This window comes from Gadus chalcogrammus, chromosome 21 (assembly GCF_026213295.1).
Source record: "Gadus chalcogrammus isolate NIFS_2021 chromosome 21, NIFS_Gcha_1.0, whole genome shotgun sequence".
Lineage (NCBI taxonomy): Eukaryota > Metazoa > Chordata > Actinopteri > Gadiformes > Gadidae > Gadus > Gadus chalcogrammus.
The window spans coordinates 5,040,975-5,066,411 of NC_079432.1; the positions used below are offsets into that span (position 1 = coordinate 5,040,975).

Genomic DNA, 25,437 nt, shown 5'->3' on the forward strand with positions numbered 1-25,437 from the left:
GTATCTGTTTATCCGTAATGACTCTGTCAAACATAGTAATTGTAGTTCATAAGGTTAGCTGTGCTTAACTTGTGTGTTTATTTGAATCATATTGCATTTGTTTGATTTTTATATAATTATGTGCTACATAAACCCTTGTAATTTCAAGGGATCGAATGGATATTATATTTGTTTGAATATTTATAATAACTGAAACCAAATGTCAAACCTTATGTCAAAGTTTGAGCATTAGCCAACTATTTAGCCGGTCATTAACGCTATTACTAAATTCCCAGCGACAATTAGAAGGAAAACAACCACACCGATTTTTTTTCACAAAGGACTTTGACTTTATAAATATTCTTTCAATGGAACAATTAAATCAGCAGGGATGTTATAATTCATATAAAGAATTCAAGATATTTTTAGAGAGCATGACAAAGTGACAATAATTTGATACACATGTTTCTCTACTCCAAAAATATCTAGATTTTAATTATTCCTTCCCTCTCCCGCCCTCCCGCCCCTCCAAATATATCAAAATAGCCTATATGTTGACAATAAACATCAATACAGATAACAAAGAGGAATCTCATGGGGTGGCTGGGTTTTGCATTTAAATTCATGGGGCAGCCATCTTTTAGTTTCCTGTGTCACATCAACTGAAGTCAACAGTTGACCTCTGTCGCTATGGAAACCCTACAGACACCTATATGGGCTCCAGTGAGAGGCTGGGCTGTCCTGGTACTTAAGTAAGGATATACAAGTGCACTAGGGGATAAAAAATAAATTAAATTAAAGTTCAACATAACAATTCAATTGACCAGCTTAACTTCCTAGAAGCGCTTTATTTTCATTAAGAGTTATGTTATATAATCTTTACTGCTGTGCTGCTCTTAGCGGCCATGAAATAAGTCGACAAGGAGACAGGAAGCAGATGCTGCCGTAAAAGCAGAGACGTCACCAAGGGACAAGTTCTGCAGAACTCGGATTCCCGCCCTCTAGCGGTCAAACAATGTAAATGCACGTCTGGGAGGAAGGCAACATGTGGCCATCCGAACTGGATGTCAGAAATAGGCATGTGTAATAATATCATTAATGGATGGACTACGTTTCAACCCAGCCCAATGGACTCACAAACATTATCAAGTGAATAAACGGAATAATTGTGGCTATTGGTGAGAGGAGAGAACACTGTACAGCCGTTGGCCAACCAATCCTGATCCGAGACCAGTCTTGGTTTGCAGAAAGGTAACACTAGTATATAGACCGTGTTCTGAGGGCGTCTCATACCTGTCTCAGGTGTGGAGGACACCCTCTCCCCTGATTGGACAAAGAGATGACAGCTCATCTGACCCTGTTGCCATAGCAAAATATCCAAATGTCTGAGTCCAGGTATTTTTACAAAATGAGCCAGTCGCTATGGGTTGGTCCATTGTTCCTGTGTGGATCAAAATTCGGGTTAGAAGATGGCTTCTGAATTTGTATCTGGGATTTCTCCTGCCCGATCCTGTCTTAAAGGTGTGCTTTGGTCTGTTTTCCACCGATGATACCTAGTCTTGTCTGATAAAAAGTACTAAAATGTACACCACTAATCGCCACTGCATTATTTAATCTTAAAAGTCATAAATAAGATATAAACAGATCATATGTCTTTTTTTTCATACCCGGTCACAAAGTTCTTAAGAAATCCTCAATTCAACACAATATTTTCCAAATAAGTTAAATGTATATCTTAGTATATTGTAATCGTTTACTCAGTTTAAATATGTTTTTTTCTCAAGTTTAAATATAATTAACACACATCTTGCAAAAAAATATGACACTGTGCATTGGGTGCCTGTTGGTTAAAGGACTGCACCGTGGTAAATTTACACTTCATGTAAAGACCGCCTTCTGTCAAACCTCTCCCCACCGAGGTCAAAGGTCAGCGTTCAGGGTTCAACAAGCACAACCCAGAGGGTTTTCCTTATAGTTAAGCATTACTTTGCTGTAGGATCAGGTCAAATCAACATCAATCGGCATGATTTTAGATTCAAAACGGACCCGAAATTAAATAATAATAAAAAAAAAAAATCACTTTTTTTCCCCCGGAATTAGATAGGTAGATTTTTCAAAAATACTAACGTTAAAAAATATATCGCAAATGCCATCTTAGTAAATCGACATAATAAAATATTTGCAAGGAGAAGTGTTTTTTAAAGTAAGAGAATATATTCTTATACATTAATTCTCTCAAGAATCAGGGCGTTAAATAATGTGGGAGTGCAGTCACATCGTTTTCAAATATAGCCTTCCTGTCACTACGGTCGTAAGTCAGGTTCGAATGGGATCCAATGAAGCAGAAGATGGCTTTTTAAGATTTTCACAACTAAGCAGCTAAATATTTACGCATAGGCCTACTCCAGTCATAATGTAATAAAAACACATACAAAAAGGCAATGCGAGTATGTCGGTTATATCTCACCACATCTCAATTACATTAAGGATTGCTCACTCTCGCTTTCACCCTCTCTCTCTTTCCATCACATTCTCACACACACGCACACACAAAGGCCAATGTGCTGCTAACCGAGCTGCTGTTCCACTGTTTGAGATTCATGTGCTTTCTATTCAAATCAACTGTTTCGTTTTGTTGTTCAGTTTGTTTACCAGTTATGTGCTTGGTGACGATAAATCAATACGGAAACAGCATAGGCCTACCACCAGGTGAAATCAGGACCACAACCCCCACCCGTCTGAACCTCGTCGCCGTAGTAACGCAGTGCTACGTGAGTTTTCTCCTTCAATCCAACACCCATGACAATGTTTGTCACCAAACAGTCCGGAACCTACCGCGAGCGCGCACACCCACGCACACAGATGCACAAACGCACACACACGCACATACATACAGGTATACACGCAGGCATACACCTACACAAACACAGGTACACACACACACACACACACACACACACACATACACATGCGCCCCAGACCCCCCCCCCAACACACACGCACACTCAGTGATTGTGATTACACAACAGGTGGGAGACAGCGCGCGCTAATTGTTCTGTTAATAATATAAACCTTTATCTGAGCAGCACTGTCAGCGCTCACATGACCGACCATCCTGTTACCCTCGCAATCGAACGATCAATACCAACTCACAGACATCAATAACACACTTTATTACCCCCGCCGGCCCCCCCTACTCACCCTCCCACCTCAACCCCACCCCCAACACCACCCCCGGAGCCGTTTAGTCTCTGAGTGACAGATTAAGGCGGGGGGGGGGGGGGGGGAATATGTTGTAGCGCACACGCCAACATCGTAATGAAGGAATGGATTAGTGCAATATAGAGAGGGGAAGAGTGTGCGGGGAGACGGGAGGAACAAGGGGGCGGGGAGAAGCTCTGTTCTGTCTGACATCCTTTGGTTTGTCTTGGGGTTGGAGATTAGCTTAGCTTTAGGTTAGCTTTGTAGACCGAGGACAAAGTGTGTGGTAATTATAATATAAAAGGTAGCTTCGATTTTTTGCCCACACGGAAAATAACAGACGCTGGGATGTTTAGCTTTTGTTAGCTAGCCCTCGTCAGTCCGGCTTCAGATGATCGAGGCAAAGTCGCGGTGTATAAACCAACGATTTTCTCCCCCTGCTGGCGTGTGAGCTCCAGTGATCACATCATTGACATCCGTCAGCCATCATCACGGCCTTCAAAGCCATGTCAAGTGAGTCTGTTGATATTTATGTATATCTATAGATATAGTTCTATATTTCTATCTTTCTCAGTTTTTGTTTGTTGTCGTTTGTACGGATTGGCCATCCAGGCTGTGGTCGAATAGTCTTAAATAATTACGTCCTTTTCTAACCTCTTTTCCTTGACCTTTATGCAAATACGCAATGTGGAAAGATGGGAAGAAGAATTCAGAAGGACGGGTGTGTATGTTTCTGTGTGTGTGTGTGTGTGTGTGTGTGTGTAGAAAAATTAGTATTTTTGTGCGACCATGTTGATTGTTTGTTTCCATGAGCGACCGATTGGCGTGTCGCTTTAAATGTTCCTGCCCCAAGGTATTGTGAGACAGCATTATCTCCTTTCCATTCGTAAAGGACACTCCAGTGTACCCTAGGCTAAATGAGTCAAGAAAGGAAGCATTGAAGCACCTTTTCATGAAGAGAATTGGAACAGCTCTGATCATGCCCGCCACTCGGATACTTTCGGGTAAACTCAAGTCAGTTATGAACCTTCCTAGAGCAAAATATACTATCCGTCCCAGGCTCAGCCCAGGCCTCCCAGTCCACCACTTCCTGCTTCTACCACTTCCTGGTTTTACCTAGCGGGACTAGCTGTCTTGAAGCGCTACCTCGTGGTAGTCGTAAGGCAAGTCGCAAGGGACATACCGAGCTGGATTAGAGAGCTGCTCGTCTGTGTTAAAACAAGATGGCGGAGGAAAGACGTCACTCTCTCCCCTAGGCAAGCGGGAGGCAGAGAGAGTCCCACGTTTGTGGGACTTCTTAAACATCTTAAACATCCCCCCCTCCACCAGAGTAGTAAGACGACAATAAGAAGGCGGTATTTTCACTAGCCATGACGGTTTAACAAAGAGCAACCGCCGTTTGAGATGACAAATACCGGTTTGAATATGTGTGGAGGCGGGTGTATAGGAGAGAGGAAGCACATAGTTCCACTTCCTCCCACGATGCTCCTGTGGTTCCTTCCCACAGTGTTCCATCGTCTGCGGCTCCCACTCGCTGGTATATAGAGAAGCTCACACACACACAATGTCTTTCAGTCACACACACGCACATACACACACGAAAACCAAGCCAAAGCTCTCGCTCTGCTTTACAGACCTGCTCTCTGTGGACTGCGTTAGTGCTACAAGTGTGATCCTGAAGTAGTGACTGAGAGAGAGGAAAGACACTGTACAGTACAACCTTGTTGGATTCTTCACCTTGTCCGGTTCTGTTTCTACTGGGATACTAGCTGGGCTCTGGTATCGCCTCAGCACTCAAAGCCAGCTGACTGACGCTAAGCTAGCCGTCGGTGTGCTCTGGGGGGCATGGGAAGCGAAGCTAAGCTAGGCGATAGCCGTGAATGCTTGTTGGTTGTTCCGACGGGCCAATGGACAGAAATGAATAATAGTGGGACCCCCAAAGACATTGAAAGCTGATCTCATTTCTGGGGGAAATAAAGAAAGACATTCCGACCACGTTTCTTCCGAGTTCCTGCGAATGGGAAGAAAAGCGATGTCATTCCTAAGCAGAGATTCCCTCGACCCCCCCCCCCCCCGCCCGCTCTGCAGGGGGTCCGGTGTTGTTCGTTATCAACCGGATGTTGATAACGAACCCCTTTTCCCAAAACGCTTTTCTATCTTTATTCTTTTATTGCTCCCTCGTCGAAAACCAAAAACCAGTATCTCTGGCCCGTCCTCTTCGTCCACCAGTCCTCATGAAAAATCCCCCCAGTGTCAAAAAACATGAGGGTCTTCAGTCCAGTCCTTCATCTCCCCTCTGCCCTCCCCTCGATGGGGGGCGATGGGGGGGGGGGGGGGGGGGGCCCTACTGGAGGTTCTTGAGGATGCGTCCGTAGCGGAAGTCGTAGACGTGTCGGCAGAGATAGACCAGCTGGGGGTCCACGTCGCTGGGCACGCAGCGGTGCGAGGGGGGGGCGAAGTCGGCGCAGCACGGGACCACCACGCCGCTGCCCGGGCCCCCGGGGGCCACGCCCTCCGCCCGCCGCTTCAACAAGGCACAGAATCTGGAGGGGGAGAGGGGCGCCCACAGACAAACACACACACAGACCCAGCGTACACGCACACACACACACACACACACAGACAAACACACACAGACAAACACACACACATACCCAGCGTACACGCACACACACACAAACACACACACACATACATACATACACACAGGCAGACACACACACACACACACACACACACACACACACACACACACACACACACACACACACACACACACACACACACGCAGGGATACACACACACACACACAGAAATACACAGTCACCAAGACACACGCAGGCAAACACACACACAGGTATACACAGACAAACAGGCGTAGACAAGGACATGTACACAGTCATACACAGAAAGACACACACACAGGGACAAACACAAGGACATACAAACAGAGGCGCACACACACACACACACACACACACACACACACACACACACACACACACACACACACACACACACACACACACACACACACACACACACACACAGCAGCTTGTCAATAAAGATCAAAGGCAACACACTTTGCACCTTCTGTCTGTCGATGTGATGGAAATTCAAAGCATGACAAGAAATTGCCGTGTTTTTTTTTCCCGTCCCAATCTCCTCGAATAAATACAAAAGTGGGAGGAATTGATTTCCACGCAGCCTGCCGTAAGCAAGCCGCCGTGACCCCGGCATTCCTTCCCACTTATCTCCCGTTGCAGAACCACCGGCATGTTCTCTCCTACTCAGCAGCCCTCAGCCCTCCACACATACTCTCCCGGAGAAGTGTTAATTGCAGCGCTGAATCAATTTCAAGACAAATCCCCGCTAACACTGAGGTGAGGGGAGTTGAGAGGAGGGCGGGGACCGACTGCATATGTTTCTCTGTGTGGGGTCTGTGTGTGTGTGTATCGGTGTGCGGTCTGTGAAAAAAAAGGCATGCTTCCCTTAAAGGGGTGTGTGTATGCGTCTTTGTGTGTGTGTGTGAGTGTGTGTGTGTCTGTGTCTCTGTGTGTGTCTGTGTTTTTCTGTGCGCTTGTGTGTGTCCTTGTGTGTCTCTGTGCGGTGTATGTGTGTGTGTCTTTCTGTGTGTGGGTGTGTGTGTGCTTGTATGTGTGTGTATACGTGTGCGCCCGTGTGTAAGTGTGTGCATCTCTGTGCCTGCGTGTGAGTGTGTGTGCGCCTGTACGTGTTCATGCCTGTACGTGTGCCTGCATACCTGTGCGGTGTGTGCGCGTGTGGTGTGTGCAGTACCTTACCTACAGTACTGGGCGAGAGGGAGAACGTAGCACCGGTCTTCGATGCAGGCCACACTGTTCTCGTCCTGATGGCGAGAGGCGAATATCTCCTTCTGAAAAGGCAAACACAGCAGTCACATCCGTGCAAGCGCAGCAGTCCAAGAAGCTACAACTGCAGGCCCTGATCCCACCTAATGTGATTCATCAGCGAAACCTTATTACCCCTGTCTGCCTCCGACAACAAAACTGAGATGTATTGTGCTTTTGCTATGCGCAAACTGGAGACATCATAGGAAATAAGCCATGTTGTTTGCATGGACTTTCCGGCAGCGCTATCACATTGCCTTAATATGCGTATACATTTTCAATTCCTGCCGTTATGGATTATAGTGGAGAGGCATTTCCTTCCCCTCCTCCCCCTAGCCAGTAGGAACCGGATGTCGCTCACAGAAGAAACGCCGGCCTCCGAGGCCTGACGCTGTTAACGCATCCACAAACAAACTGTAATCCGATCAGAAAATCGGCGAACGCCATGCTTTGCGTGTGCGACACAGAAAGCTGCAGAAATGGGGTTTCCGTGCTGCTCATGTTGTCGTGGAAACTACCCCTGAGAAGACGAGCGTTCCATGTCAGCTGTGACCGCGATTAGTCCGCTCTGTTTGTGTTATATGTTGTGAAATCCTGACATTTATTCGCGATATCCACGCGAGAAGGGCCACTCCCAGCTCGCTAGTTCAATCCTCGATTCATATTCTATCTCCCAACCAGCAAGCCTGCTCATGATTTCATCTCAATTATGTTTCCTGCGGCCGTTCCCCCCTCGGAGAATGATAAAGGGAAATGATACGGGGGGAGAGTTTAGCGGAATCAGAGGAGTTGGGACCGAACCACAGGGGCTAATTAGACGGGGCGTCTGCCGGAGACAGACTGCGGCCCCACCTCGCAGTGTGCACTGGGGTCTCTTCCTCCCTGCGTGTGCTCCGGGCGGTAGTACCAGAACAGGCTCATCATCAGCTCCCCTGTGGAGGCGGAGGGACACGTGGTTAAATAGGGCCCCGACACAAGCGCGCAGAGACAAACGTTTGCACGCAGGCAGGCAGGTATGTACGCACGCAAGCACGCACACACGTACACACACACGCACACATGCACACACGCATGGAAGTACGTACGCACACACGCACGCACGCAGACACCCACACGCACAAACACACATACGCAGGCAAGCAAGCACGCACACATACACACACAACTCGTCTAATCCATCCATACGTCCGTCCGTCCAGCATCCATTAACTCGAGTAGCCGCCCACTAATTTCTCTTCGAAAACATCTATCCATCTCCCTCTCCTCCTGCTGTCCGTCATGCACTCATCCGTGAATCCTTCCGTCCATCAATCCATCCGTCATCCCTCTAATAACTCGTTCATCCGTCCATTTGTACCCATTATATTTCCACTCCTATAACGTCTGTCCGTCCGTCTGCTTCTCCATCATCGATCCCACTACCTGTCCATCCATCCACACCTCCATCTATTGTATCTCCACTCATAACATCCGTCCGTCTGTCTGTACGTCCACCACTCCATCGTTTATCCACATCTCCTTCTATTGTATCTCCACCTATAACATCTGTCCGTCTGTCCACATCTCCTTCTATTGTACCTCCACCTATAACATCTGTCCGTCTGTCCACTCCTCCATCTATTGTATCTCCACTCATAACATCCGTCCGTCTGTCCTCACTCCTACCCGTCTTGGGGTCCTCCCAGAGGGCCGATATCTTGGCCACGTAGGGCAGGGACTTCTTCCTGGGACCCGACCTCAGCAGCACGGTGTCGCGGACGCGGACCACCTCCCCGTCCCGCTCCACCCCGTCGTAGCACTGCCGCAGGGCCGTCTCCTCGTCGCCCTGCGGGGAGGAAGCGCGTACGCAAGCGTTGGAGACCTCCCAGACGGGCCGACCGGGATCACGGTTCAGACGCACCATACATACGTCCTGGTACCTAATGTACGCAGGCACTTATTGTATGTTGTGTACGTCCTTGTATTAATATAAGCACTTATTGAATGTTGTACGTCCTTGCACTTAATGTACGCACTTATTGTATGTTGTACGTCCTTGCACTTATTATAAGCACTTATTGTATGTTGTACGTCATTCCACCTAAAAATAGTACGAAGCATTGTCTAGCATCTTATCCTAGCTATCTTTGTTCTCTGCACATCCTTACTATACCGACAGAGATGTATTGTTTTCTCTTTCTTCCGACAAATGTACTTACTGTAAGTCGCTTTGGATAAAAGCGACTGCTAAACGCCCCTAAATGTAAATGTAAATGTAAACACACAACTGGGGCGGGGGGGAACAATCAAAGCGTGCAAAAAAAAATCAAAACTCGCTGGCCTTCCTCGGGGGAAACAAAAAACACCCATGAACGGCGGCGTTCTTACCGCGATGAAGACCTCCCTCTCCACGGGCCCGCCCACGGGCCTCCAGCCGTTGGTGGCGCGGCGCCGGCTGACCTTCTGCCTGGCGCCGACGAGGCCCGGGGCGGGGAGCGGGGCCTGTTTCTGGGTCAGCCGGGTGCGTCCCGAGGACACCGGGGAGGCGGCGGCGGAGGAGGACTTGGCCGTGGCCTGGGGGCACTCCTTGGCCAGCTTCAGGCGGGCCGGGGGCTGGTCCCGGCCCGGGAGCAGGGTCGGCAGGTGGGGCTTGGGCTGGGTGGAGGGCGGCGCGCTGGGCAGGGGGAGGCTGGAGAGGGGCAGGCTGGGGGCCAGGCCCTGAGAAGGAGAGTAGCCCTCTGGGGGGGAGGGAGGGAGATGACAAGGGGAGGGTGACTTCACAGCGATGCAGTGTGAGAGCCATGGCTCTCTATCGTCTATGCGCCTAGAATTCCCGCACGCACATTCCCCATGCGGATCCGCCTTAATACGGCTTTGGATAACAGCGCGTCTCACCCCGGGCTCTTAGAAGGCATAAATCCACGGTTATGAGGAGGAACCTCATCAAGACACATCTAAGTCTTAGCCCCTGGGCTAATACTCGCAGCCCTGGAAGAGGAGCTGCCAAACACAACAGAGCGGGCCAACCTTTGAGCCCTGAGAGGACGTTAGTTACAGTCGGACCGCAACTCACTAAACCGCCCTTAAAGTGGTCCCTCTATGTGTCTTATTTTATTTCAAACAAAAGCAATTTAAACAGGGAAATTACAAATCCTGCTAAAAGCCTTAGTTCAAAGTGTCTCGGTTCAATCCGAGAGTAAGGGGGTCACAAGGAAAGCGCTCTTATTTAATGCTTGGACGTCAGCCGTCCCCTTATCCAGTCAGACCAGCTGTGGCAGATGGTTAACAGAAATAAAACTGACCATCGAGGCGACAACAACAACTTGTCTTACGCATCCAAGATGAACCTTCTCGAAGATAATCTAGTCGATTCCATATTACTGAGGATAAACCAGGGCTAATCCATTGCTGCAGTAATTGTACATCTGAATACGTCCAACACATTTTCATTCATCTCCGTTTTCCTCTCTCTCACCTGTCTTGATGCCGTGCTGGCACCCAGTGCACCCCGTGCTGAACGAGCACCCCCTGCTGGCGACGGGCGGCATTGCGCGATAGGCGTAGCCGCTGATCCGGCACGCCTCGTTGTAGCAGGGCGACCCCACCGGCCCGCAGCAGGCCGGGTGGGCCAGCCCCGCCGCGTGGCCCACCCGCGGCCCCAGCAGCTTGGACCGGCCTACCCGGTTCGGGCACAGCGACGAGGGGGCAAAGTTCAGGGGTCGGGCGGCCAGTGCGGCCGACGGGGTTCCAGTGTGTGTGGGGTGCGCTATGTGCACGTAGTAGCTGGAGAAGCAGTGCTCGGCCGTGCACAGGCACGGGTGGGGGCTGAGGGTCAGCGCCGCGTGGGGGTGGGCGTGGGCGAGCGTCGGCGAGCCCACCAGGCACTCCCGCTTCACGGGGGTCAGGGCGGGGTTGCGCGGCTGGCCTTCCGGATCGCCGTAGGCCTGCTGGCCCAGGAAGAAGGCCAGGCGGTGGCAGTACTCCACCGAGCCCTCGGGCGGGCAGCAGTAGTACGGGCTGAGGTCCGTCTCCTCCTGCTCCTCCTTCACGCTCTTCAGCTGGAAGCCCAGCATGCCGCGCTGCGGGTAGCCCGCCTCGGCTAGCTTGTGGTTGCAGTCGCCGTTCACCCACTCCACCTTGGGCTCAAAGTCGGCCTTGTCCTTGCAGGCGGCGGCGGCGTCGTCTTCGTCCGTCGGGGCCGCGCCTTTCTTCCCCCTGGTCTTCTGCGAGCGCCCCTTGGCTTTGAGCTTGACGCGGGTCTGTGGCTTCGGGGTGGCGGCCGGGACCGGGGCCTTAGAGTCTGTGGTGACGGTCGCCGTGGGAACGGCCTTCACCCTCTGCTTGCTGGTGGCCGACGTGCTGGTCAGCTTCAGCAGAGCCGCGGCGGTGAGGCCGGCGAGGCGTCTGGGCGCCGGGGCGTCCAAGCTCGCCTGACTGACGCACCCCCTCGGATCCCCTCGGTTCGCTTTGGCCTTCTTCTTGCTCCGCTTGGAGCCTCGTCCCGGCTCGCGCTTCAACTTAGCGGTGGCTTTGGTGGTGCTGATCTGGGGGGAGTTAAGACCTCCAGCAGCACCGCTCCAAGCGGGATTAGCGTCCAGGGGAGCCCTTTCGTTTGCGGGCTCCTCATGCTGTCTCTTGGCCTGCTTGGCTGGTGGATGTTGGTCAGAGCCTCGGTCGAGCAGAAGGCTGTTCACCGCCTCGGCGTTGAGAGAGGCTAACCGGCGCTTGCGCGGCTCCGGAAGGAACACGACGTCCTCCTCTCTCCGGGTGTTCGACCTCGATTTGGTTTTGGGTGTCACCTTTGTCTCTTTTCGTCTGCCCCTTTTGTCCTTCCTGGATTTTGACTTGTGCGACGGCTTCTGGGGGCCGTCGTTCGGCGCCGTCGCCGTCGCCTCGGCGTCGGAGCCCTCCTGCTCCGCTAGGCCGTCGTCCACGCGGGTGAGGAGGACATGACAGTCGAGGCCCTCCTCGTCCGAGCCGGCGGTCCTCCCCCGCAGCGGGTATGACTTCCTGTCCCGTTTCTTCTCGCGCTGCTTCCGGCGCGTCTTTCGGACCGCGCCAGACTTCTTGCGTCTCTTCCCCGTTGCGGTTACTCTCTTGGCCTCATCCTTCCTATGACTAATGACCTGGCCTATCTTCTTGGTCCTGCCGAATCGCAGCAAGCGCTGAGGCCAGGCCACATCCATATTGTCCCCATTTGGCCCCTGGGAGCTATTGTCCCGTCGCTCGCTGCTGGGGCCCGGCCTGGTGGAAGCCTTTTTCCTGGTGTGAGTCATTACATGCTTCCCCACGGGGCCTGCAGAAGGATCACATGAAGGTTGGTCAAATGCAAGGGTTTTGCCCTAGTTTTATTGTATCTTATAGATACAGTGCATTTGGAAAAGAATGAAGCGCTGGCTTTCAGTCAAATTACATAAGAAGCAGAAGGCAAGGAAAAAAAGGCATGCTTCCCTTAAAGGGGTGTGTGTGTGTGTGTGTGTGTGTGTGTGTGTGTGTGTGTGTGTGTGTGTGTGTGTGTGTGTGTGTGTGTGTGTGTGTGTGTGTGTGTGTGTGTGTGTGTGTGTGTGTGTGTGTGTGTGTGTGTGTGTTGTCAGTTTGTGAGGTTGGAGTCTTGGAGACAGTTGTGGGTTCTGTTGAAGTTTCGAGATAAGTGTTTTTCACACTATCATGCTGAGTGCAAACCTAACATGGTGGTGATAACCAATAGTTGCTCAATAGAGCGACAGTTGGCGATCGAAGTTGCATATAATGTATTCCAGCCATTAGGATTGTTAGACCTATTAATTAATTGGGTGATTATTATCATTAGATTTAGTGATTATGAACCATTTTTTAAATCATGGTGTTATTGATTGTACTTTAGTGACATTCCATTGGTTGAGCAAATGAGAAGATGTGGTTGAAAGTGAAGGCAAAAGTACAAAGATAGGCCTCCGTAAGCGCTAAAGTGAGGGTCCTTAAGCGCTTTAGGGCCTAAACATAGAGCGAACATGAACTTCAAATAGTCTGAGTCTGTACTGAATCAGCAGATTCAGGGCAGTCGGGGAGAGTAGGCACAAAAATATATCAGCAGGAGTTAAGTGTTACGGACTATCCCTCACTTTAAAAAGGCTTCATTTGAAAAGAGACTGGAGAGAGAAAAAATAATAGAGGCGTCTAATCGGCGAAGGCCATGCTGGACTGTTATTGACTGCAGTCCGTGCACAGAAATACACGCGGAAACAAGCAGCACGCAGGGCGACCTTAAGGGGAAAAACAAGCCTGACCTTAGATGGACGACAATCTATGGCTGATATCACACTGCGGGGCAGTGTTTACACGGCATGTCAATTGAATCTGATGCCGCTACATTATATGACAACACAAATGAGACCGTTAGCTTGGATAGGGTCGATTACTGATAAAATGATGTGATGAAACCTGACGATGCAATTTGCTAGATACAGACGAGAAAAGGACAAAGAGGCCTGGAAAAAGCAGCGCTATAATTACAGCTGCATTAGCGGATCGCCAAACAGCTGGCTTAGCGAAACCGCCGTTATCTCACACGTTTTCCCACTCGTCCCGAGAAAAGGGACTTGTTTAAGCTTAAGGCTGCTTTTGGAAAATCCCAATGATTTAGTCAAATACAGTGTATAGCACTCTGCCAACAAGCAAAAGATTAAGACAAATCATTGAGAATTTACCCTCCCACCCATTACAACGGTGATGCTCTGCTTCTTTAACAAGAATGTCTTACTGTTACAATAGCATACAAAAGTAGTAGCATTTGATTGTCTTATTGTTACAATAACGTATAAAAGTAGTAGTATTAGATTGTCTTACTGTTACAATAGAATACAAAAGTAGCAGAATTATTTTGTCTTACCATGACACTAGCATATAAAAGTAGCAGCATTAGATTGTCTTACTATTACACTAGCATACAAAAGTAGAAGCATTAGATGGTCTTACTGTTACAATAGCATACAAAAATAGTAGCATTGGATTGTCTAATTATCACACTAGCATAGAAAATTAGTAGTATTATGTTTAGAACCAATATGCTAGGCAAAGAAAAGGGAATTCATTTTCTTCGGAAATGACTTCATATTCTTAGTCATTCCTACATGTAAGACATGATGTATCAGTAATTATGTGCCAAAGCGGATTTCAAACACGGTGTGATGGTTTCTCTACAGAGCCGTTATAGAAGCTACTCAGCCAGGCCCAATGTTGTCAGGCGTTGGCTGGCAATTTATTGTCCGAGCATTTAATAATATTTTTAGAATTCCTCCTTACATCCACACAGCGATCGATAAACATATCCTCCGACCAAACATTAAAAAGAATCAAGAGAAATTCTGAATCTGCGTCTGTTGCACGCTTGTATAAAGCCAGACTACTCGTTTCTTTCAGCCTGAATGAAATGATTGGATGGCGTGTCTATGTATTGCCCTGCCTACCTGCGCGCACTCTGCCTGTGCACTCAGTGTGCATGAACAGAGTCTTCCACAAGGCTAGGCAAACCTATTGCTGAAGCTAGCATGCTAGCAAGCTATTTGCGTGTTTTGGGGGCTTTCAAAATCTAGCAAACTTTGGCTGGTTTCTACAACTCACCTACCCTAGCCTTATTAATAAGAAAAGCCTAAATATTTAATGTTTTAAAACTAAAGAAACGGTCTATTAAACCTAAACGATGGGAAGGCAACCAATTGCGGACCGTAAACTGTTTTGTTTGCATAAATGCCCAAAAATAAGATATTTGTTGTTATGTTACAGTGTTACAACACCGTAGGAGACCATTTATGTTGGAACACACTGGAGAACCTACAGGAATCAGCGACCACTCTTAAACCTCCCAGCGACTGTGTATATCAGCAGTGTCCATGGGCGTTACACATCAGCACTGTGCACGCAGACTTCAACATATTGCACCTCTGCACACACCTCAGAACCACTGGTGAAAGGAAAATCGTAGGGGGAAACACTGTGGCTTGTCTGCCTGACTAAGAGGAAGTATTGCAAAGTGTCCTCTCAAACTATAGTGCAGATTCACCAAAATAACCATGGTACTGCTCTTCAGTTGCCAACTGATCAATGCCTGCCATTGAGTTTGGAACTGTAAACTCTACAGCTAGGCTAAAATGCACACCTGACGAAGCCTATTTACTTCATATAAATGGAAGATGTATATATTTTGATCGTTTTAGGTCAGGACATAGTTAGGTTCTGGTTGTCCCAAGGAGGATAAATGTATTAGCAAGTAGGCCTACATAAGATCAAGACACATAAATGACGATGATTCAAAGGCCGACAACACCCCTCTCTAATTTCCATGTGGCTGATCGTAAAACGACCGGCGTGGATATATCCACAAAGAGAAGCTGATTTACGGGGTCTTAACGTTAGCACACGCCCCGTGTATAGACTACAATAAAACACTGTAATCAAGTGATGTAGGTTCATAAATGCCATGCAAAACATATTGCACACTTCACACCCATGGAAAGATTGAACAGAATAATGTCACGATTATATTCTAATGTTAGCGTCATACATAGGATAAGGATTTGGTTGCATATTAAAATGGTGTGAAAAAGGACATTGGGGTGTGTCTCTGGAACTCAGAGCAACTTAGCAATTAAATCAACCGTATGTGAAGTCAATTTATATGCCAAGATACTTTAGGATGTATCCAAGATCATTGTATTCTTTATCCACTATAGGGGTGTAGTCCTACATTTCCCTAGGGAAACAAACTAGCCCCATTCGTCATCTGTTTTAAGGAGGCAGTAGATTCAACATTGAACAAACAATAGGCTACTTAATCACATGCCTCAAATACAAAATTTTTCTTCTTTGAATAAACATTGTGCAATTTGACACAGATCAAAATAGGCCTACCCAGCATCAAAGCAATAGTTTTAGTTTATCAAACGGGTGGGGCCACAATGAGCCTCTATAAACTTCATAAATCAAGTAAATAAATACGATTTGCGTTGGTTCAAGGTCTAAATTCAATGGGATGAATACTTGAGCCTCTAACTTCATAAATCAAGTAAATAAATACGATTTGCGTTGGTTCAACCGTCTAAATTCAATGGGATGAATAATTTGTAACCCTACGTAAGGTCTGTGTAAAAGGGGCTCAAAGAGAACGGGACACCATTGACTATAAAACACAAGTGAGTTTAGGGCAATTAATTGCACATTCGCGGGTCCAAGATCACTGGCGCCGCCCTTCTGCGCTAATTGGTCCAGAAATCCTCTCTTTCTAATCGACGAGAGGTGGGCTCGGAGGATGACGTGCTTTGCAATATCGGATTGTTATTGAGAGTCTGAACTGTGTTAGAGTAAATGTGGGTCACTTAGAAAATGACACTTGCACAACACATGATTGAGATAGCAATGCCACATAATGACAAACCAAGGCATGAGTTGATATAGCCTACAAACAACACGCACAACACAATGAGAAGCCAGTCATAAACAGAAAACATGAATCTTCCCTTATGAATTTTGAAAGCGGTAGGCATATAGATTCAAGAATTGCGACCGTTAATCCGGATGAGCAATCATTACAACAGGCCTGCTTATATGTACCCAATTACCCCTAATCATATATCCACTTAGTTTCCGCCTACGGTCAGATAGACCACCGTGCAGAGTCAAACCTCTCACACTGGCTTCGGCAAATCAATTTCCCCATCAGTGCGACCCCGGCCCCCCCACCCCCTATGCTCACTCGATCAGCACCTGCACATTGTAATTAACAGGGTATAGACTCCTCTGCTAAACGCCCCTCTTCAAACTTCACGGTGTGGACCCAGCAGCCGTCACACATGGCAAGGTAGCCCATTACGAGTGGATATAGAGTATTATTTTACATTTTTCCACATCTCAGTCGGTTGACATGCTGCTACAACGCGAGGCGTTGGCTTTTTGGGGGTTTCATCCATAGAGATAAGTCCGCAAGAATCCCAAACAACGTCCAGCCAGCCACTTTTACGCCCACTCCACATGCACATGTTCACCCCTCCATACATCCAGCACCCCGGGTACGGATCAATGTAGGCTACCAGCCCCGTCTGATCGACAGCCCCCTAGTGAGGACCTCGACGGACGAAGACCACAGTAGGCTACAGGGATGGGATACAGGGCTGCTTGACGTATAGCCTGTCATCTGAAGTAGCCAGCAAGCGAACCTCTCAATATGCACTCACACACACCAGAACAAAACAAGAGCCCTCACACACAACCCATGACCAGATCGTCAACACACAAAAAAACCATGTCCGATCACTTTCCGGAACCAGTGGCTATTTCCACGCCAAGCCAGCCAGCCCCGGTCCATCCGCGAGGTAACACGGCACGTAGCGAGCGATCGCTTCTTCTAATGTGTTTGTGTGTGTGACGTGTGTGTCTCCGTTTGTGTGTGCGCAAGCTGTGTATGTGTGTGCGTGTGTAAGCAATGTTTGTGTGTGTGTGTGTGTGTGTGTGTGTGTGTGTGTGTGTGTGTGTGTGTGTGTGTGTGTGTGTGTGTGTGTGTGTGTGTGTCTACGTGTGTAAGAAATGTGTGTGTGTGTGTGTGTGTGTGTACCGAAGCTATGCGTGTGTGTGTGCGTGAGGTAAGCTGTGTGTGTGTGTGAACGGTGGAAGGGATTCGCCGAGGCGAAAATATAGGTTCCCTTGCACTCTTCAGCGGACGATGTAGGAGCACACAACTTCAAACACAAAAAAACACCCACACACACACAAACAGCCCCCCTGTAATCAACGTCGCATGTGAACAATTTTGAAGGTTACAACTCACACTGGCCGACACGCCGAGTCTCCGGAATGAATCGTCGAAATGGGAGCTGTAGTGGTGTTGATGGCAGAGCGCTGTAGTCCTACTGGGGGAGAGAGAGCTGGGGAGTGGAGGACGGTGGGTGCGCGATGTGCTCTCTCTCTCTCTCGATCTCCCTCCCTCCCTCTCTCTCTCTCCCTCGCTCTCTCTCTCTTCCTGGTTCGGCTCTACCACCACCACCACCACCCGATTTGCAGAAAAACTTAATCTTAACCGATTACTTTGCCGACCAGCCTCGTCGAGGGCGCCGTCCTTCCTCCTCCCCACGACGAGGAAAAACAGTGTTTATTCTGAATATTAAAAAAAAAAAACTAAATTAATCCGCTGTCTGTCTACGCGAAGTCGCACCACCTAATAACTTAGATGAATGGGCTACGTTGGATAAAATGTGCGATGTTGCGGCCCCACACCCCCACGACGTCAGATTCACCCTGTCATTTGTCGTGACCGAACCAACAGTCGACCGTCCGACTGTTGCACGCACGTCGGGAGGGATAAACACGGGAAGAGGGAGGGAGGAACACAACCAACCAGTGAACGTGTGATAAATGCCAGCACTAATTCTTCCCTGTAAAAAGTTAGGGTAAGACAGACCTATGGCACGATCACCAGATAAAAATGTTTTCTATCAAGGAGGCCCTCAACATTTACTGATGTTTTTAAACGTTTTTATACGAACGAATTTACCTTCAATGTCGGGCTGATAACTTCATTGTTATTTATAGAAATAGGAACTATGCAATTATTCTTTGCTGCAGCTGTTAGATTTAGAGTTATCTTATTTGAGACACGTCTTTCTTTAAGACTTTACATAATAGCTGAATACATCATATCCAATCGATTGATGGATTGTTCACATTCAATCCATCAATAATCTTTAGTAGGTGAACTGGTGTTGCTCTTTGGACAGACTGACATGACCCCTCAAAAGAAATGCAAATAATATCCTTTGGTGATTGTTACCCAAATCTAATATTAACCCCAACGTATACTTATTTTAAAATCCTATTTTGAACAGTCATGTTTCCATTTTTGCTAGAATGTATGTCAACGTTATGCTTGGGCAGCATCCAACACTGATAAACCGGCCTCATTCGTGCATTGAGCATTGTGCGCAATCAATGCCGAATTGAAGAGGTGGCTGGAGCAAGACGTTTTATTTTAAGCTCCTGGTTCGTACTTTTTCAAGAGCCCCTTGACTTTTGAAAAAAGAGAATTCCAGGAATCCATAAAGGTTCTTTGATACACGTCGAAGCCTCCCATCGTCCAATATCGCTGCATAACTCTAACACAAACAAGGGCTATAACTATTGTGAACCCCACCAAGCTCCTAATACGGGCTGTCCTCCAGACGCACTACCCCTGATTCTAAGAGATATCTCCACAGTTATAATGAATTATTTTGCAATTGGACTTAAGAAAGGGATTAAAGAAATAATTAACTTAGAGCCCTACCCTCTTGGCATTCGAATTCTCTGTGCATCAGTTTTGACTTAATTACGAGTTCATGTCATTAACAGCCGCACACTCTTGCAAGGACAAGAGTTTGTTGACACAACTAAAGAGAGAGTAGAGGGAAAAGGTGAACGACCAGCGGCCATTGATAATTGAATGTTTTACATACTGGCGGGTCAAAGCACAAAGAGCCACTGTCAGGGCGTGTTTGTCCCTGGTTCGGGGAGGGCTGGCCCCTCCTGTGTGGAGCCTCACAGAGTTGTTCAATAACAGACGCTCACCCCCCACTCAGCAAGGATCCAGTCCCCTGATTTATGTTTAATCTGTGTGGCTTGAACTTTGGCTTGTTCCGAATGGCCAATGGGGGGGGGGGGGGGTGTGGTTTCAAGATAAATCTGAAGGACCCGTCTGCGTCGATCCCCTCGCCGGGCTAGAGTGAATAGATGGAGAGGCTGCCTTGGGTTTATTTTGGAGATTGAACAAGTGCAAATGGAAGCTTGACGCCAACACAAAGTCTGACTGTTGCCTTTGGGCAGGCGTTGACAGTTCTGTTATGTTCAAGACAATATATAACTGGACTTTCTTCATTTTTCCTGCCTCTTGACTACAAAACAACAACATAGTATCTGGAAGGGCCTTTACGCAGTGAGAAGCTGTGGTTAACGACAGCATTGGCACGGGCGACAACATGACAGTTTTGTATCAAGCACACATGTCCTCCTGTTTTGTGAATAACGAGGTACATTCTCGTATCCCTGACATTTTGCTGCCACCTTTATAATTACACGTTCGCTATAATTATTAGACAGCATCCAAACATTTAGCATTGAGCACCCAGAGCCTGGAGTGAAAGGGTTGGATAGTCTTGTGGGGTTTTTCGAGACCTCTAACGCTCACATGAGAAACATATGTGTCACTGACTAGTACTACCCAGATGTATGATGGATAGATCCGTCTCCGAGCAGCAACAGTCCGCTGGGAAGGCTTTGAGAGCTTTAGAACTTGTGTAAAATGTAAATTTTCAGTATTGTGGTCAAAGGCTACGCTTATGACGTGCGTCTGTTTTCTTATACAATATATGGAAATAAATATGATCATCTGCATAACTGTCACGATAAAATTATAAAGCAAGCCGTATATTTTTATGGATGGAGATCATTTGAATCTTAGTGTTCGGTGGAGGTAGGGGTAATGAGTTACTAAGTAGGCACAGGCAATGCTATTAAACAGGAAAGTTATTTTTAAAAAGATGCAACGCAAACCATTTATGACTAACTGCCGGCTTTCTTCCCTCCGTAATGTCTTAACCGTGAGGCAAATCCGTGATAAGAAAAGGTGTAAATCCTGACACCTTACTAGCCGTAGTTACTTAGCATTTTATTAACTAGTTTTCACAAAGTGTACCATATAAAACGTTGGATCAAACCAAAGACAAATACCACGGCAGGCTGGCCCGGCTGACTCAACAGAAGGAACGGAAAAGAGATTAATGTTCAACTTGAATAACGTGTCAAAAAGCGTTCTTCTGCTTGATTCGTCCAGGCTTAAGATAGCGACAGGCAGTCATACACAGAGCCAACAAGTCATTAACAGGGTGTTAAGTCATCGTATTAGAGTTGTTGTGCATTGTTACAGCATGGAAATGATACCGGCACTGAATGTTAATAGGAGTGTTATTCATTTATCTTTACCTGGACGCTATAACCACACCAAACCCTTCACTTAATCGCTCAAGAGAATACCTATACCTTAACCTTTTCTTCAAATTTAACACATGAACCCGATAATTATCTAAACTAATGCTTTAATATTTCCATTCTAACCACATTTTAATTTCAAACTGTAAAACTCATAACTTATTTTTTGGACACTTCTTCATAAAAAATATCATGTGTGGGCCCATACCTAAACCAAAACATTATTCACTTTTAGCCTAAAAATCAAATAAAAAACGTAACCCTAATAATCTTCACCATAACCTCCTCAAACGACCTCCGTCCTTTGAGGGAGGTAGGAGTTTGCGACAGCCAATCCCAGACCCTCGTGTAAAGGCTGAAAGACGAAGCCATGCCCGTGTACTGTGAGAAGCAGCTCTTCCGTTTGCCCCTTCCACTTTGTTTGCCATCCATCTAAAACACAGAAGGAAATACATTCCTTCCACATTAAGAGAGGCTCTCAACAACCACCCAGGCTTCCTCCATGCAAAACAAACACTCAGCTTGATGATCACTTTATGAATCGGTCATAATGTGTAACGACCCGACAGCTTGACAGAGTATGTTAGGGAGGGGTCGACGCTAGGCTAGCCTGGACTGACAGGTTGCGCTGAGCTGAAGCTGCTCCTTCGGCTCTCCTCTCCTCTGCATCACGCACGCCACCTCTGCCCTCCGACAGCTCTCTGCTGTTCGCCAACATTCGTCTCAGGGAAAATTCTTCGACAGAAGATACCATGGAAGCTACAGAAGCGTCTATGTTTCTTCAAACAGGATACAACCCTATAAAAATGTTACATCTCTACAAAGCTTCCGTCACTATGAACCTTTATACTCTACAAAGCTTCGATAAAGTCTATACATCCTCTGTGGTTCTTCAAACAACAGACCAGTCTATAAAGCCCATTTCTGCACATGCTTCTATGGCTCTACGGAGCTGGAAGCTTCCATGACTCTACTGCAGGAAGGCTGTGTTTCTATGCTGCTATTACTATTTTGGTCCTCCTTAGCAAGACACTTTTAGCCACAGGTGAATGCAGATGCTGAATTCAGAATTCAGCCATCTTCCTTTGGGGATGCATTCAGGTGTAGACCCTGGATGGTGAGAATATTTTAGCCAGGGGGGGCTTTCAACAGAACATGTGTCTCTAGGATGTCTATAGGCTTTGAACTTTGTGGATCGATCCTAGCATCTGTTGGCTGGGAGTCAAACACCCTCGCCCCTACATAGAAGCTTCCATAAGGCTTCTATGCCTCTTCGCTAGGTATATTCCTACAAAGCTTCCAGGCCTGTGTAAAGCATATCGTTCCACAATGCCTTTGATACTACAGACACTGAAGCATTCTACTAAGCCTACAGTCAGAGTAAACTTGTACATTTCTTCTGCAAAGCTATTCTATAAAGCACATTATGTGTAAGCTAGCTATCTAGGTTTTGGATTTCATTACTTTACATGCAATACCTCCTAGGAACCCCCTTTCCTTCGTTTTCAAAATGTATAAGGATTTACATTTTTGTTAGTCGATACCTAGTCGGCTTTGTGACTATTTCCCCACATATTACTGTCTAGGGTGCTTTTTTAGAACCTTTCAGAAGTAGGTTAACACATTGTCTTCTGACAGCTTCATGACTGGGCGGAATATAGTCTCCAAATCTTCCTACAGATTTTTTGTGATCATGTAACTGACCAACTGATGACTCAAGCTCCAGGACTCCCACACTCGTTCACCCTCACATGGTGGTGTGACGAGTCATTTCACAACATTAGATCCATATTCACCGTGACCCCCAGATAGCATTTCTACTCATATTGAATAGGACTATTAATAGATAGGACATCTCACCATGGCTAGAATGGGTTGTTGTGAGGTAATTTTTGAGGCATAGGCCTGAAATTAAAAAAACGGAGGTTATTTATGTATTTATTTATGTTTTTGGTTAAATGTCAGACATACAATGAAAGCAAACGTAATGATTTTATATTTGTTTTCTCTCTCTCTCTCTCTCTCTCTCTCTCTCTCTCTCTCTCTCTCTCTCTCTCTCTCACTCACTCACTCACTCACTCACTCACTCACTCACTCACTCACTCACTCACTCACTCACTCACTCACTCACACACACTCAGCAAGTTAGGACCCCTCCAACACTGTCACCCAAACTCACAGTGCTGGTGACTATACGCCACAGCCAACATTAACCTTGCCTGGACATATCCATGAACAAAAAAACAAGCATCGTTGTCTGCTACTATCCAACCTAGGAGGGCGATGATCACATATCGTAACGCTAGTATGACCATGAAGTACCACTCCCTGGGATTCTCCTTCTCATCAAGGCCATTTGCTTTTCGAAATGTCGAGGAGGAACAGCTATAGGCACCAACTTAACCATACATTCTTTGTTTCCCCCCCAAAAAACATCTGAGAAGGTACCTCAGTCGCATACATGGTGAGGAATGAAGATACGCAGGCGGCTTCTACTTACCGTGTGTTTCTATGGCTCTATCTCTCTTAATTGGCATAGAGAAGAACCGCGGCAGGGCACCTTGCTTTACAAACGGTCGATCTAATCCATACTATTTATCCGATCTGCTGAGAGCAAAAATGAATGCACCACTGAATCAGTTTCCAACCCAGTGCCCAAAACCACCACTTCTCCAGTCAATCGCGTATGCGTCTTCGGGCGAGAGGCAATGTCGCCGATCACAGCTTTCGTGCCACTTGCAACACGAGGGATACCCTGAGCAGCGAACAGCAACTCTCTCGCAATAAGGTGCACACTCTCTCTTCTCGGAGGCGACCAGAGAGTCTGGTGGTCGTCGGAGCGGTTTTCCCTTTAGCCGATCCGCACTTCCAGCACTCAGGGACGGGGCTGCTCGGTAGGGGAAATGTTAAGTCTGTCTGCTGGAGATACAGTCGCATGCAGACATCGCTTATCCGTTAGTTGGCATTCGTTGCGTTGCACGCAGCTTTCTGTTTGCGCACTCGGCAGCCCCTCTGAACAGCAACTAATATGCGCGGATCACGAGTGCACGTCTGACACGAGTGTGGTCCAAAGCCCCCCGAAAAGTGTACTTGATCTCTGTGTCGAAATGTTTCCCAGAGATCTTTTTGGAATGACTACAAGTTAGTGTTTCACACACCACATTAAAAACAAAAGGACATCCTCATCTCAATTCGTGTTTTTGAACATGTGATGACAACATGGTGAAAGTTTTAAAGTGGTATGTACGTAGGAACCACTCGCGTGTGGGATGGAACCATTGAGCGACGTACGTGGTGTATCTGGGACGTGGATCTGAAATCCACGTGGCCGCCGTGTAACCCCGAGGCACCTGCAACTGTCGTTGAGAAGGGAAGCAAAATAAACCGTTGAGCTATCCCCTTCGTACAAATAAAGGAACTATTAATGCGATTGTGTGCTCAGCTCTACCTTACCCATGTTGAGGGTTATCTTTTAAGTAGGCCTACCCACTCATATCTACTCTTCAGTTGGAGTTGGATTGGACCAGAACCATCAGCGAACCACTGACGAATTCAAATAATCATGTAGCTCCATGAAAACACTACTAAATACTACTATCACAACCACCATCACTATGATCAGCATAATATGTCACTACATGGGCATTGGTCACTCATCCCAGAATATCACTGTCTCTTGGGTGCTGTGACAACAGTCAATAGGAGACTGACTGCCAAGCTATAAAAACAGTGACAGTGCTACGGGGTGTGTGTGGGGTGCCCATGTGTCCCAATTAGAGGTAAAGAGGAATGGATTAGTGGATGGCGGTTAGCTATGTTCTCCTATGAATCCTGGCATCATGATGGACCTCACATGTGATTAATCTGCGTAATGGTCAATCGTTAGTTTTTTATATGAGGGTTTATGTGCTGTTCATTTGGTGAGTTAGAAAGGAATGTGTTTGGCTGTACTCTTTTTAAGGATGGTTTTATGTCCTTATAAACACTGATATATAGATGTGGCTCTTAGAATGTGTCCAAATTCCGTTCCGTTATGCACTGTTATAAAAGATCACATTTCAAGGCCAGTCTTTTTACGCTCTGTTTACATTTTCCTGCCTCGTGCTAGCTATGGCAAGATTAGTATTTGTCTTGCTTCTATTCGTTTTAACAGTTTGTGGAAAAAACATTTTTTTCAATATTTCTGAGTCTGGACCAATTAGGTTTTAAACTTTATGATACACAAGTTAATCTTTACAGTTCAGCCCGTTTGCAAACACACACACACACACACGCACGCACGCACAGACACAAACACACACACGTCACCTACAAGCACACACACACACACACACACACACACACACACACACACACACACACACACACACACACACACACACACACACACACACACACACACACACAGGGATTCACAATTAAGCTG

At 47.1% G+C, this 25,437-nt stretch overlaps 2 protein-coding genes across 2 annotated transcripts in view; both read right to left on the reverse strand.

Annotated features, from left to right (window-relative positions):
• LOC130374901 (probable serine/threonine-protein kinase nek3) overlaps positions 1 to 1,330 on the reverse strand; it is an 11,981-nt gene extending 10,651 nt beyond the window's left edge. The window contains exon 1 of the mRNA XM_056581878.1: positions 1,273 to 1,330. Within this exon, the coding sequence (XP_056437853.1) occupies positions 1,273 to 1,330 (58 nt within the window). The remainder of the gene's footprint in view (positions 1 to 1,272) is intronic.
• A 4,194-nt stretch (positions 1,331 to 5,524) lies between these two features.
• Positions 5,525 to 24,201, reverse strand: LOC130374416 (bromo adjacent homology domain-containing 1 protein-like). Its single transcript, XM_056581165.1, has 7 exons — positions 23,512 to 24,201; positions 10,504 to 12,324; positions 9,417 to 9,766; positions 8,715 to 8,874; positions 7,902 to 7,981; positions 6,984 to 7,075; positions 5,525 to 5,723 (listed from the first exon to the last, which is right to left on the reverse strand). The coding sequence occupies exons 1-7, from the start codon at positions 23,546 to 23,548 to the stop codon at positions 5,525 to 5,527; spliced, it is 2,739 nt and encodes a 912-aa protein (XP_056437140.1). The 5' UTR covers positions 23,549 to 24,201.
• Positions 24,202 to 25,437: the final 1,236 nt, after the last annotated feature.

Excerpts from the sequence above, each read along its gene's own strand:
- LOC130374416 (XM_056581165.1), bottom strand. The coding sequence starts at position 23,548 with ATGCCAATTAAGAGAGATAGAGCCATAGAAACACACG. Across the intron at positions 7,076-7,901 it reads ACCCCAGTGCACACTGCGAG|AAGGAGATATTCGCCTCTCG; the intron begins GTGGGGCCGCAG and ends TTGCCTTTTCAG. Across the intron at positions 5,724-6,983 it reads CCTCTCGCCCAGTACTGTAG|ATTCTGTGCCTTGTTGAAGC; the intron begins GTAAGGTACTGC and ends CTCCCCCTCCAG.